The 14,799-nt window shown below is 40.8% G+C and overlaps 2 protein-coding genes and 1 long non-coding RNA gene across 4 annotated transcripts; 2 read left to right on the forward strand and 1 right to left on the reverse strand.

Moving 5' to 3' along the window:
- The first annotated feature begins 648 nt into the window (after positions 1-648).
- LOC308331418 lies at positions 649-5,609 on the forward strand. Of its 2 annotated transcripts, none has more exons than XR_013965595.1 (14): positions 649-913; positions 1,312-1,359; positions 1,573-1,614; positions 1,731-1,843; positions 2,050-2,162; positions 2,363-2,412; positions 2,618-2,668; positions 2,844-2,898; positions 3,465-3,582; positions 3,783-3,832; positions 3,959-4,016; positions 4,499-4,574; positions 4,748-4,861; positions 5,042-5,609. It is a non-coding gene; the product is annotated as an uncharacterized lncRNA (long non-coding RNA). The 2 variants fall into 2 exon arrangements; XR_013965596.1 differs by having other exon boundaries at positions 2,844-2,894.
- Positions 5,610-5,942: 333 nt separating this feature from the next.
- On the forward strand, positions 5,943-10,475 carry cUnh6orf47 (chromosome Un C6orf47 homolog). The gene is made up of 3 exons (XM_080787989.1): positions 5,943-6,339; positions 6,626-8,203; positions 9,138-10,475. The coding sequence occupies exon 2, from the start codon at positions 7,239-7,241 to the stop codon at positions 8,187-8,189; it is 951 nt and encodes a 316-aa protein (XP_080644115.1). The 5' UTR covers positions 5,943-6,339; positions 6,626-7,238; the 3' UTR covers positions 8,190-8,203; positions 9,138-10,475.
- Positions 10,476-10,980: 505 nt separating this feature from the next.
- Positions 10,981-14,731, reverse strand: ppp1r11 (protein phosphatase 1, regulatory (inhibitor) subunit 11). Its single transcript, XM_080787990.1, has 3 exons — positions 14,391-14,731; positions 13,620-13,728; positions 10,981-12,814 (listed from the first exon to the last, which is right to left on the reverse strand). The coding sequence occupies exons 1-3, from the start codon at positions 14,466-14,468 to the stop codon at positions 12,624-12,626; spliced, it is 378 nt and encodes a 125-aa protein (XP_080644116.1). The 5' UTR covers positions 14,469-14,731; the 3' UTR covers positions 10,981-12,623.
- Positions 14,732-14,799: the final 68 nt, after the last annotated feature.

Below are 14,799 nucleotides of genomic sequence, written 5' to 3' on the forward strand. Positions count from 1 at the left end.
AATGTTTTGATGAACTGAACAAGGTGGACCCTGATGTAAACAAGTGTAATGCTTAATTGGGTCGTCCACTCACAGTTAACAGTCTTTGTATTGAGTTTGTGCTTAAAATGTACTGTAATTCTGCAAACTGTTAATACATTTTTCAATCAATCAATCAGTACAGTACAGTACAGTACAGTACAGTACAGTACAGTACAGTACAGTACAGTACAGTACAGTTACTACACAGTACAGTACAGAGGGACCCCCACATGGTAACTCTGTCATTTCTCTACCGTTTCGGACGCGGGGCGGCTTGCCGGAACCGGGCTGGCACCCTGGGTGCGTTCCTGTGGGTCTGGAACGCACGATACGATACCCCCACACGGAGTTGCACCACTCACTTCACACGGGTGTGATTTTCTCTTTTCTATCACCGATGCATTGTCTGTTTTTTTTGTCTTCAATAGTGTTCTCATACTGGCACTGCTCCAACTCATATAAACTAAGCTTTATTTAATACTTCTTCTTGGTGCAAACCGAACGGCCAACAAGTAAAATTGTTATTGGAAAGGCACTACGTGAAACACCCATATATCGCGACGAAGGACCCACCAAGCCACCGTATAAAAGCAGCAAGCACAGTGTCGCATATTCCTTTCTGATGCGTTGACCGCTCGTGGCGAACGTCTTATATTGATCCATAAATGTATTGAAGTGAAGTTTCAGCTAGTTTCTACCGAGGTGACGTTTAGGGATTGTATAGAGAGAAAGTCGCAATGCAGTCCGCAGAGCAGAAGACAGACATACTTGCAGACAGTTGCAGTTACAAGGAAGTTCTTCTGCGAGGCATGGAGGAAGACACGTGGCCAAGAAATTTGACTCGTGTCTATCTAGGCCGAACACGTCGAGGACTCTGCTGCAGCTATCTATAGTAAGTATTGTACAATTAACGTTCTCTGTACTATTTAATGTTGTGTGGGATGATGATTCATAGACTAGAGTCTCCGAGTAAAAACTATGAAGATTACTTCACAGTGCACTGACCACACACGTCGTCATGACTACCTTATTTTCAGGAATTTATGCTTCTAATGTAGCCTTACATTAAGCCTCGTAGATGTATTGTCAGAATCGGCCACAGATTAGATTTGCATTGCACAAAGATGCCGGACGCCTAGGTGACACTTAGGGCAAGCTATCTTTAGCATCAAAAGTTGGAATACATCTATGAGTCTTAATTTTAGGCTAGTTCTAATGACTATTTTGTTTTTCCATTTCAGTTACTCTACAATGTCTTTCTTTTAATGGGATGTTCTGGTACTTTTGCAGGCATGTTGGAGAATCTGGCTGTTTTGATGATCCCAGGAAATTGGACAGGTTGGTATATTAAGATTTTGTAAATTCAATCTACCATATAGGCTTCTATGATGATTTCATACATTCCAAAGAGTCTCTGATTGTAATGGATTGCTATTATTATTTAACATGACGATGCCACTGAACTGAAGAAGCATACTCCAGTACTAGCTAGTTTAGCATTGCATGTTTAAACATGGTTCTAATGGCTAGTATTTTGATTTTCCCTTTCAGTGACTCATCTCACGGACACGCCACCACCTAAACGTTAAACATGTAAGTGTCTAAATGAATGACTTGTCTCTGGGCTACTACTGCATGTAGCAACTGTGGCATTGCCATTGACTAAAGCAATACCTGATTTGTAATGGGGATGTTCTTGTACTTTTCAGGCATGTTGGGGTGTCTGCTGGATGTTTTGATAAAATCCCAGAGAATTGGACAAGTCTGTAAGATTTTGGAAATCCTCTCATGGACAGATGGACACCACCTTCATGTTAAGCATGTAAGTGTCTAAATTAATGACTTGTCTCTGGGCTACTACTGCATGTAGTGGCATCTCTAACCTGTCGATGATGATTCAGTTAACGGTTCCTGATTTTAATGAAGTTTACTCGCAGCGCACTGAGACAAGGCAATAACACAAACTGTGGCATTGCCATTGACTAAAGCAATACCTGATTTGTAATGGGATGTTCTTGTACTTTTCAGGCATGTTGGGGTGTCTGCTGGATGTTTTGATAAAGTCCCAGAGAATTGGACAAGTCTGTAAGATTTTGGAAATCCTCTCATGGACAGATGGACACCACCTTCATGTTAAGCATGTAAGTGTCTAAATTAATGACTTGTCTCTGGGCTACTACTGCATGTAGTGGCATCTCTAACCTGTCGATGATGATTCAGTTAACGGTTCCTGATTTTAATGAAGTTTACTCGCAGCGCACTGAGACCAGGCAATGCCACAGTTTGTGTTATCCACTAAAGCAATACCTGATTTGTAATGGGATGTTCTTGTACTTTTCAGGCATGTTGGGGATTCTGGATGTCTTGATAAGATTCCAGAAAATTGGACAGGTTGGTATATTAAGATTTTGTAAATTCAATCTACCATAATGCTTTTATGATGATTTCATACATTCCAAAGAGTCTCTGATTGTAATGGATTGCTATTATTATTTAACATGACGATGACACTGAACTGAAGAAGCATACTGCCAGTGCTGCGCAAGCTAGTCAAGCATTGCATAATTAAAACATGGCTGTTTATATTTAATTCTAGGTGTGGATAGTAAGGTTGAGGACTCCTATATTTCGATGCTGCAGTTATCTAGTAAGTATTTAATTATCCAATACCTTGTACTGTTATGTGGAATGATGATTCATTGACTAGAGTCTCTGAGTAAACTATGAAGATTGCTTCACAGTGCACTGACCACACACCTGTCATGACTTTGCCCATTGCATGGCATTTGGATGGTTCTAATGGCCATTTCCCCCCCTTTCAGCGACCCATCTTGCGGACACGCCACCTTATACCACCTCCATGCTAAGCATTTGTAAGTAAGTGGCTAAAATGTATTGTCTTGGGGCTACTGTTGCATGGACTGTATTCACACAGCAGTAATCTTGCCATTAACCCATTCTGGACAGGAACCCTTTTTGGTGTTTTAAGCATTATGTTATGCTTTAGCTGTTGGAAAATAGCAGATCTACAAGCTCACACTTTCAGAGCGAACGTTTTTAACTCAAATCTTTGCTTCTGAGGGGTCCCTGGAACAACATATTTTCAGATGGGGTGGTCAGCGGCCAAATCCAGATAATTTGTGGGGTCCTTGACATGAAATGTTGAGAACCATGCACTGATATAGTTCAGAAAATTGTCATGATTTAGAATACTTTTTTTTTAATTTCGCCACTCTTTCAATACAAAATGTCAACATGGCTGCTGTGTCAATATGGTCTAATTATGTGGTGGCGTCTCTGACCTGTCGATGATGATTCAGTTAACGGTTCCTGATTTTAATGAAGTTTACTCGCAGCGCACTGAGACAAGGCAATACCACCTGTGTTATCGACTAAAATTATACCGTTTTTGTTTTTTAATGGGATGTTTTGGTACTTTTCAGGCATTTTGGGGATTGCTGGATGTTTTGATAAAATCCCAGAGAATTGGACAAGTCTGTAAGACTTTGGAAATCCTCCTCTCATGGACAGATGGACACACCACCTTCATGTTAAGCTTGTGTAAGTGGCTAAATTAATGACTTGTCTCTGGGCTACTACTGCATGTAGTGGCATCTCTAACCTGTCGATGATGATTCAGTTAACGGTTCCTGATTTTAATGAAGTTTACTCGCAGCGCACTGAGACAAGGCAATGCCACAGTTTCTGTTATCGACTAAAGCAATACCTGATTTGTAATGGGATGTTCTTGTACTTTTCAGGCATGTTGGGGAGTCTGGATGTTTTGATAAAATCCCAGAGAATTGTTCAGGTTGGTACTTACGATTTTGTGAATCAATCAACCTGTGGGCTTCTGTGATTGATACATTTCCAAAAGTTCCAACAGTATTATAAAATCAAAATGTAATTACTTTTTTAATATGAAATTATTTTCTAGGTGTGGATGGTATGATGGGAGGGAGTCATGGCCCTAAATCTCAATGCTCTGTTATCTAGTAAGTAATTTCCAAAAATTCCTCTGTTCTCTGCCGTTGTGTGGAATGATGATTCATAGACTAGAGTCTCTGAGTAAAAGTGAAGATGTAACACAGTGCACTGACCACACTCGTAAGGGCCTTTCAAACGGGAAGCGAGGAACGCACACCTTGTCGCCTGGATCAACGAGAGGTCTGCTACAGGTCTTCTCAAGAGGGGTGCGACAACGCAAGCATTAAAAAAAAAGCTAAACAGAATCCAGGTCTGAGTTGCGGGCGTGTGCACGAAACGAGCATGCGTGCGACAAATTCTCGGGACTGCACTCGTGTAAATACGCTTGCGTTGTCCTACCACGGCTGTGCCGTGCAAAAACACAGGTCTCATTGAAAATTGGCCATAGGCGCGTTATCTCCACGTTTGAAAGGCCCGTTTAACATGGTTTACTGTCACACTTTTTTTTTTTTATGTTGTTGTACTGATGATGCCTTTCTGTCTTCTAAAGGAACTACCCCTCAATGACTCCCGAGGATCCATGGACCCCCCCCCAGTGTTACGAACGATCACTACAACATTATCTAGTAAGTATTTTCCAACTATTCCTGTTCTCTGCCGTTATGTGGAATGATGATTCATAGACTAGAGTCTCTGAGTAAAAGTGAAGATGTAACACAGTGCACTGACCACACTCTTAACATGGTTTACTCTCACACTTCAGTGTTATTGTACTAATTATGCGTTTCTGGCTTTAAAGGAATGCAGCTTGTATCATCAAAGTTGGGGCTGTATGTTCTGAACCAGTGTTTCTCAAACGATCCATGGACCCCCCCCCCCCCAGTGTTATGAACAATCACTACAACATTATCTAGTAAGTATTTTCCAACTATTCCTCTGTTCTCTGCCGTTATGTGGAATGATGATTCATAGACTAGAGTCTCTGAGTAAAAGTGAAGATGTAACACAGTGCACTGACCACACTCTTAACATGGTTTACTCTCACACTTCAGTGTTATTGTACTAATTATGCATTTCTGTCTTCTCTTTAAAGGAATGCAGCTTGTATCAACAAAGTTGGGGCTGTATGTTCTGAACCAAACGTCTTCATTTCAAGAACCCCCCCCCCCCCCAATAACTACACTTGGAACCAACCACTTGGAAAAATGTACTCATTTGTTTAGGGAGTTGCAGACCTGTAAGGAACTGTTTAGTTCCCCCACCCCCCGGGCCCTACAGCTAGAAAGAGGTCAACTGATGTCAGCTACAGGGGTCTGTGAAAACCAGGAATCCTAACGGCTAGACCATAATGGGAAATGGCGCATCATGATTTAGTGTTTGACACTGTACCTATTGTACATTTGAATTGAATACATGGGACAACACGCAATGGAAACAAGTCATCGTCTCATTTTAGCATAACTACCGCTGTACTTTTAGCAATTGTTAAATAAGGTATTAAGTCAATCAAACCTGTTGAAGTATGCTAAAAATGTCAATCTACTGGGTTGTTATCCATCCATATCCACTTTTGTAATGTTACCAAATGGATTTTGTCATTATTTGCTTTGGACGTGAAATTCCAGACACGAATAAACTGTCATCTGAATAATTTTGTGTATGAACAGTCTGAATAAACAAATGAGACGGCTTTTGTGTTCTATTATGATTTGTATCAGTCTTGTAAAGTTCTTTATGGAGATAAGTACACTGCTATGGGACAAGTCTAGCTGGTCCATGGCCTTACTGCTTTGATTCTGCCCTGGATTAAGACGGCATCAAAGCAATAAGGCTATGGATCTGAGCCAGGACAAGGCATCTAAATCGAAAGTGTATGTTATAAAAACTCCCGAAATCTTATTTCCGGCGTTACACCTAAATTGGCGACCCATCGAAGTACGTCTCCAGGCTCCAGTGGAGCTCACTGATTTACAGTAATTCTCTATCGGGGGGTGGAGACTGGCGAAGGCTAGAATAGCAGCCATTAATACAATTAAAAGTCAAACTTATTTAAACTGTCTGGGCAAGGCTGTTTTTACATAACATGTATTTATACTACTGACTTATAACCTACCACTTGGTCTCATAATTCGATAGGTTGCCAGTCAACATCCCGTTCTCCTGACCTGTACTGTCTGGAAGGGAACAACTTTTGCTCTCCTTTTGTCAACGTGGCCGACGATATATGTTTGCAGTGCACATGTATGGGAAAGAAGACGCGGAATGGCATTTTAGAGACGCGATACTTGTATCAGAAGTTGGTGGACATTACTAGGTGTTGGACATTATTTAGACGCTTATATGATCATCTACGTTTGGCTAGCAAGGATCACTGTTGGCCTAAGCCTTAAGGTAAGATAACCATACTTTGGCTACTTGTACATTTTTAGACAAAGACGTCCATGTTAATTGGCAAGAAACGACCTAAACGTATTATCTTTCTGAAACTTTACAGAATAAATGAAGTATATAACGTACATGTGTTAAAGTAGCCTAGGGCTAGTTGGTGCTCGCTAACGCTAGCTGTTTAACTGACCATACAAATGGTAATAGCTGTTATCTCCCACTATCTGGACGATGGAAATTGCATGATTATGAGGAAATAGATACAAATTCTGTTTTTGTTTTTCCTTGTCAGGTACGAGGAGGGACATTCGGGAAAAACTCGTTCTGGAACGGGTTATCGAGGCGCTCCAAATGGGAAAACACTACTTTCTAATTTTTCTATGGAGAACTTTAAACTAGCTAGCTGTATTTTGGCACCCAAAACTAAAGTTGTGGTTATAGTAGTGACAGTCCATTGTTTAACTCTCTAAAATGTTTTCATGGATTTTTTTTAACTGATAATTGATAATTGATAATGATTTAAGATTTAGATTATTCCACGGAGAGGCATGTAGACCTGCTAGACATTTAGGGCGTTGGTATTTTATTTTTGTAAGGGCAGTTAGTTGGAACTGTAGTGTAAACACACACACACACACACACACACACACACACACACACACACACACACACACACACACACACACACCCAGAGGTGTGTCTGTACCTGGACTGTGGAACTATTCCCTTGAAGCATTGCCATCTTAAAACTGCTCCTCATGTTTTTTTAACTCTAAAGTCAATTGCAAGCAGATTTGCAATTTGCAACAGTCTAGAGTACTGCTCACTCACACCAGCATATGTAATTACACATATGTAGATTTTGTACAGACAGAAATAAGCAAAACAAGACCACATCATAAAAAATGTCAGCTGTAGTAGGCAAAGTGTGGGGATGGGTGCGCCCGGCTCTCTCATTCCGCTCCTGGTCGGGTAGCAGCAGTGCCCCTGTAGATACTGTGACAGATGGCCAAAAAACAGGTGGCCCCTGGGGCTTCAGGGTGTTACCATCCTGGGTTTGGGGCGGGCACAAAAGTGACCAGAGTAGTGACCAAACAAAACTGGTTGAGGAGTTTTGGGAAGCAGAGGAGAAACTGCAACCCATGGATATCGAAGACCTCTGTGCAGGGAAGAGACATGAGGCTGAGTCGAAAGCAGAATGTTCTCCCAGATGGTGGAATAAGATTCTTCCTTCCTCGTATACTTTCTGGTCGAGCAAAACAGAATCCCACGGGCTGAGGCAAAGGAACTGCGCCAGTTGGAACCAAACCACCTGGGACACTGAAAACGAAGGGGACTTTTCAGACTATGGAACCCCGCCACCATCACCCACACCTGGTGGATCCTCTCCACTGTCGTCTACCTTTCAGATCTTTGCTCAAAGCTGGAAGGGGGACATTTTACCAGAGCACTACGAGATCTGCTTCAACCTACTCCGTCACATGTTTGACCTGGTCGTGGTGGGGTTCCTGTGGACCGTATCGCCGCCCTCTAAGCTCATTCTGGAGGTTTTGGGGGTCCAAGGAGCCATGAGGCTGTGGTTGCATGGGATGGCCATGTTTTTTGTGTCCACCGTCGGGATGGCAGGGTTGCTGTGGTTGATCCAGGAGTATCTCCCACTGGTTGCTCTGATCTACGGCATCATACAGATGTTGGTCATCTCTGTCAGTGTCCGACAGAGTGTGATTCTGGGAGGGGAGGAGGATGAGGTGGAGGGAAAAGAGGATGAGGCCCTGGAAGGGGGAGAAATTAAAGATAATGGGGAACAAAGAGAAGAAGCACATGTCCTGAGCGGACAAGATTATGCCCTGAATTAAAGCTGGAATTTAGGGTAAGTTGATGTCATGCAAAAAGCCAATACAATGCCCTTGTTTGTGCCATTTGTTTTATGAATGATGTAACCCTAAGCCTAACCCTAACCTTTTTTGGAATTATTGAGAGGTCTGAATAATGGGCAGACTCCCATTTCACAGCAAGTGAACAAGAATGTGGACTGATCACTATTGTCCTGGTTTAGACAGAGGATAAGAACTAATTGTAAGAATCACATTCCTATAGCTCTCTGTGTGCAGAACAAGCCAGTGAGCACAGCATGAGCTTGGTGTTTAGTTTAGTTACCAGAGATAAAGAAGTTGAACTGTGACTAAGTGGTGTGTGACTCAGTGACTGTGAAAGCAACTTCCACTGGCAAAGCTTATAGTTATAACACATCTTCTGTGCTGAATTTAATCATATTTGATGCATGCTAGTAAGAGTGTGTGGAATCAATTATGAACTGGCTTTCAGATTAAATTCTCATCACATGCAAAATGTAAATTCTTTTTTTTTTTACCACTGCTGCTTTTCTTTCTGCTATTGCCATGGAAGTAATGCAAAAATAAAAGCTCTAGAATGCAGTGTATATTGTATTTTGAAATGTTTGGTGCTTTTGTTTCTGTTTCCATAGGTAGCTTAACTCATTTTGGGCGGGAACCCCTGGTGTTTTAAGCATTATGTTACACTTTAGCTATTGACAAATAGCAGATCTACAAGCTCATAGCGCAGCACCGAGTGCAGCGCTACGAGCTTGTAGGTCTGCTATTTCAGAGCGAACGTTTATTTTTAAATCAAAAGTTTGCTTCTGGGTGGGTCCCTGGAACAACATATTTTCAGATGGGGGTCCACGGCCAAATACAGATAATTCTGGGGGTCCTTGACATGAAAAAGGTTTAAGACATTTGTAGAATCGTCCTCAGGTCTAATTAAGGATGTTTCTGTTTCCACAGGCAGCCTAATTTACTTGCTGGTCTAGTCTATCCTGGATTGCCTGCAGAACGTTTGTGCTGAAAACAACCCAGAGCCTTCAATGCAATGAAGATCCAAGTTGGATCAAACTACAAGTTGGATCAGACCTAGGGCTGCAGGACTGTGACTTACAATGGAGATTAGCCATTGCATTGCACATTCACTGATACACTGCACATTCACTATACACTTAAGTAATAGGCTACTTATTTTTCTTAATGTTCAACACTATTGTTCTGCCTTTTGAAAACGTTCTTTACTGTATTGACCTGTATAAAAGGCATTTGATTTTTTTAAATTCTAAAAACAGTATATTCATCACATATCAAGGCATAGAGAACTTGGCAACATCAATGTCGCTTGTGTTTGATGTTTGTTAGTTTGGATAGTTTGAATATCCACTCTGAATACCAGCATATTTGGACTTATTTTTGCCTTGTGTCATTTTCTGTACCAGCATGTTAAGTATATAGCCTGTTGTCTTTTCCACAATGATACATTTTCCACTGTCTTGCTAATGTATATTGTGTGCAAATGTGACACATTTCTGCCTTGTTATATCATATTCCGATCACAAATTATTAGACTATAAATGTTTGCCTAACTATGATTAATGATTGGTCTCATAGCCCAGTAGCACGTTTTGCACACGATACATTTCATTTCAACCTCATGATGCCAAGCATAACAAGATGCGTGTTTCCAGGCTCCGCAGCATGTACAACTTATGTCTTTATAGACATTGTGCTTTTGGAATTTCCTTACCCGCATCAGATATATTTTTTAGAAATGTCAAAAGTAGGCAATTGTAAGTATTTTTATAAGGCTATCACAACGGCACAAACATATTGATAATAGGTCGTGAAGAACTGTTACAATATTATCTACATTTTGTTTTTGCCTTTTATGCTCGTGTTGAGCTTTAATACCGCTTGGTCTTACTGGCGATAACCTCTTTTAAAGAAAGCTATTTTTGTAATGAGTTACCATTTCTCTAATAAGTGCTGGATCACTGTAACAAACTGCTGGATCTGAGTCTTAAAATGAGCCTTTCAATGCAGTTAGATGGATGACCACCACAGCACCACTAGTCCACTACATCAATGGTTTATTTCTGCACAGGTGAAGAGAGTATATGGCAGCTGGGAAAGGAGCCCAGACCTGAAACTGTCAATGTATTTAAAGGCTGTTGTGAACCCTTCACTGACTGTACACTGAGCTGAAAATAGTTCCACTAGGAAAATAAAGCGCTGTGGCATTTGTTTTTCTGTAATGTATTACTATTTGTCCAAATTATACATAAAAACCTACTTGCTGTTGTTTTTATGGTACATCTATTTATAAACCATACACATTTTCTGCTACACAACAACAAATGGTATGCAAATGGCCTGTGACCTTTGATGGAAACGTCACCTGCTCTTTCCTTCCATTTGTCATCCAAAGGGCAGATGCATGTGGCAGGAGATGTTTCGAGTAGCAAGACACTATTACTAAGAATAAACTTACTGCCAGCCAGGGCTCCTAATGTAGCCATTTAACTTTAACATATAATATTAGGCATTTGGTGAAAATGGTCAATCCTTTAGCTATTTGACATGCAACGAAGGGTTGTCTGTCAAATGAAGAGGTTACGTCCATCATGGCCACATCTTGGCCTTCTGGTAATGCTAGGTAGCCCTACTCCTGCTTGGGATGTGGTTTACGAGTGGATTTGACTTGATTATAGATGTGATCGAGGTGCTAATGTCTAATGTAGTTTTTTTTCATCCTTTAACAGTTCACAATACCCTCCCACCTAGTTCCTGCAAGTCACAAGACTGATCACAGTTCAAAAGTTTTATTCACATTAAATCTTCTCTCATATGCTTTGTAGTATATACAGAAAGGTGCATTACCAGTACAAGAACAATGTACATATGTAACATGTTGATGTTGTAAAAAAGAAACTGGTGGCATGTGAATGGACTTTTCTGTAATCCACAGCGCTGTTATACACATGAAACACGAGTTGTTGGTGCTATTTCAAAGGATGACACTATTGTATACCGAGTGATATTTGGTCATGAGACACTCACAAATACAAAGCCTGAACCAGCAAATCATGCACCTTCAACTTCTATAGTGAATGCCGTAGTTTGTCAGTTACATATGTACAACGAAGGAATGTACTGAACACCAAAGAGCGATGTTTATTTATTCATCTCACCTCCCACTTGTATTGAGTCTGCAGAGCACAGCACTAAAAGCACAATACCCATGGGCTTTGAGTACGATAGAAAGCCTTAGTCTTGATTTCATTGCAGCTTTTCATAACTGACATGCAGCCGATTTTAATACTTTAGGTGCATTATCTGTAGAAGTGAAGTAAATTAATACACTAACAAAATGATTGTTGATTCTCTTACACGTATTGACTCTTTTCTTTCTGTATACTCATCCAGCCGATATATAGAAACAAAAAATGTCTAGATGAGAATACGATTTTATTATGATTTAAGTTCCTGAACAGAAAGTGGTCAATATATGATGGCCATAATTTCCTCGACAGAATCTGCGATTTGCATTTAGAACCCTCTACGATTGTCTAGGATGGTGGATTTGGTGTTTTGTTTTAATAAGAAGTTTTTAATTGATTCATAAATTAAACGTATCAACCGTATAACCTGTTACAAACAAACCCATAACTGTCAAAATGAAGTAAGACTAAAGGTGCAGTCATTCTGAAATCGATCAATACGGCAAAGTAATAACTAACAATTGGTTAGCATTACGGTTATGCTGAGGCGTTAGGGAGGGCAGAAATATCAGTGCTGCTGACTTTTAGCCCACTGAAACTGATTGGTGACAGGGCTATAATATACCTTGATAAATTCAGACTAGCAGATTATATTTAGGTTCCCAACAGGCTGTGTAGTAATAATATAATTACACTGTAAAGGATAGCATGTGCATGAGCGTGCACGACTGTGTGCATGATCATGCGCTTGCATGAAAAATGCATGTTTGAAATGGTCACCCTATATCGATAAAAAAGGGATGCATGTTACTTATTTTTATACATATAAAATGTATGTTTATAAATGAACATGATAATAAAAACTCAATGCTTACACAAGCATCTTGCAATTGTAATATTACTACACAGATAATAGCCAACTGCATGTCAAGTATTACCAAGTCAAGCATTAAGACAGACAAATAAATACGGTAATCATAAAAAAAAGAAGTTAAACTGGTGTATTATGTACAATATACTCTGACACATTGCTAAAAGGAAGAAATGTAATATATTGCCAAATAGTGCCTTTTCTGTGCCCTCTCACTGTCCCCAAACCTTTCACAGCTCCTCTTTATCTTTTAGGCCTGCCTCCCAGGACCTCAGTGACGGAATTAAACTAAAGTGAGTGGTGTTTTGTAGTCATGTGTTGAGAAGAGAAATCCATTGACCCTGCTAGCGGTGAATATTAGTGGGCAGTTGATCCTCCAGAGTTTGGGGGCACTGGTGTGCCACCACCTCCCCTGTGTCCAACTACATGCCCTCCTCTGCTGTGCCCCAAAATGCAGTGTGCACTTCCACAGCCCTCATCGTCATCATCCCCCTCGCTTTCAGAAGACGACTGCCCGAACTGTTTTGGCTTCTCATAGACACAGCAACCTAGAACAGATATGAAAGGATTAGATTAGATTAGATTACATTTGATTCATTCCACAGTAGGGACTAGGGAAGGAAGTTGTTACAGTTGTTAACTATTGAATAGGATGTCTAGAGGGCATTAGGGTGCCGCAAGGGGTAAAGTCTAAAGTGTGCCTCCGGCTTGGCCAGGTGCTCCAGCTAACACAATGGCCTCTATGCAGCAAACACTTCCTATTTCCTTTACATATATTTGTGATCGTATTGAACTGTATTGTATTGAACTCATTGTATTATTTTCACTGCGAGCGAGGTTCTATAAATGTATGTAATAGGTTTATTTGGCATAGTGACAAGGACTCTTAATCTTCCATAGTCTTTCATTTGTTATTCATGATAGGTAGGCTACAACATAGCTTAATTATTATTTCACATGGCTTCCAAACGCAGTAAAAACCACAGGACAGTTCATCAACATACCACTGCAGTGCCGCACAGTGTACACTACAGCCTCAGCCAAGTTTAACTCCTTTCTCAAGTTTAGTCTGTGTTGTTACAGACTTTCAGTACACATCTGAGTGCTGCGCACGTCATTAACGGTAAACCTCGGCAGTTTGAGTAAACAACGGATGAAACGGGAGGATTCCTCCTCCATTGTTGTAGTCCAGTGTGTCCACTCGTCTCGGTCGGACTGAGGGAGTTTTTCTCTGTGAAGCTGCGGTCTAGTAGGCTATCTTCGTTCTACGACTACGTCTTCTACAGAACATGGGTGATGTGAACACAAGTATGGACTCGGTCAACTGTTGAGTAGAGTAAGATTAATGCTCACATTTTGAAGACCTCCTTCCCAGGTGTTCATTGTCGACAGTGTCACTGGAAAACTCCACCTTCTTCTCTGTCTTTCTCTTTCTCAGCTTGATTGTGAGGCTACGTCCCTCCTGTGACACAAGGACAGTACAGAGCTGCTGTGAATTTTCTCACTTCGTCAGAGATCAGATGATCTGTTGCGCTACACAATGTTGCAACATGCAACGAGGTGTTCAATTTGTGTTTTACTTTCTGTAAATCTGTAATTGTATATGTTCTTTTTTCCTCTTTTACCTCCTTTATGATGATGATTTCCTGTTCCTGGCTTGGCTATATAGAAGTGTATATTTGTACGTCTCTAAATGTTATGGTGAATTGAACAAGGTTGACCCTCTTGTAAACAGTGCTTTATTGGGTCGTCCACTCACAGTTTTTTTGTATTGAGTTGTGCTTGAAATGTACTGTAGTTCTGCAAACTGTTAATACATACTTCAATCAACTGTGCTCTAAACATTCAAAGTTGAGGTTGAAATGCTTGACAATCAAGGTTGGTCTTTCTTTCTACTAGATTTGAGTACAACATACAAACAGTCAACAACAAAATAACACTCGTCTCAGAAGCGTTTATATAAAAGCACACTTGGATTCAGATAGTGTGAACATGCATAGGAAGGTGCGGCCTCATCCTAATAGCAACAAAACAGCTTAGGCTATTATTCCTTGATTAACAAAAGAAAAGACGGTTGCCGTTTATTATTTGACAGTTTGTGGGACAGACAGTGCAAATTGTAACCTGTTGGGGCGGCGGCGGCGTGTTGACTTCTACCGTCTCCGTTATCGTCTCACTTGAAGTCCCGGGAACCTCCGCCATCCCTGACGGCTAGGCGGCTAACCTTAGCTGGGTCTGACGGGACTCAGGAGGGCGCTGCCTCGAATCAACAGACAGTCGGCGATGATCGTTACAAATAATGATAATGATGATGATTGCTATCCTCGTTTCGTAAAATCACAAATGTGATCAAACACGAAGCTTTTTTGTGTGTCGTGAAAAGGTAGGTTTGTTAAATTGTCGCCGTAGGAAGAAGAGATCATAGGAAGAGATGCACGACACACAACTGTTATTTGCTGTTTACGGGGAAGATGATTACGGATGGACAACTTCCGGTCACATCCTGTGTGGTCCGTCAATCAAAGCATACCGT

Source organism: Protomyctophum bolini (assembly GCF_963924005.1).
Source record: "Protomyctophum bolini genome assembly, chromosome: 17".
In the NCBI taxonomy this organism is placed as follows: Eukaryota; Metazoa; Chordata; class Actinopteri; order Myctophiformes; family Myctophidae; genus Protomyctophum; species Protomyctophum bolini.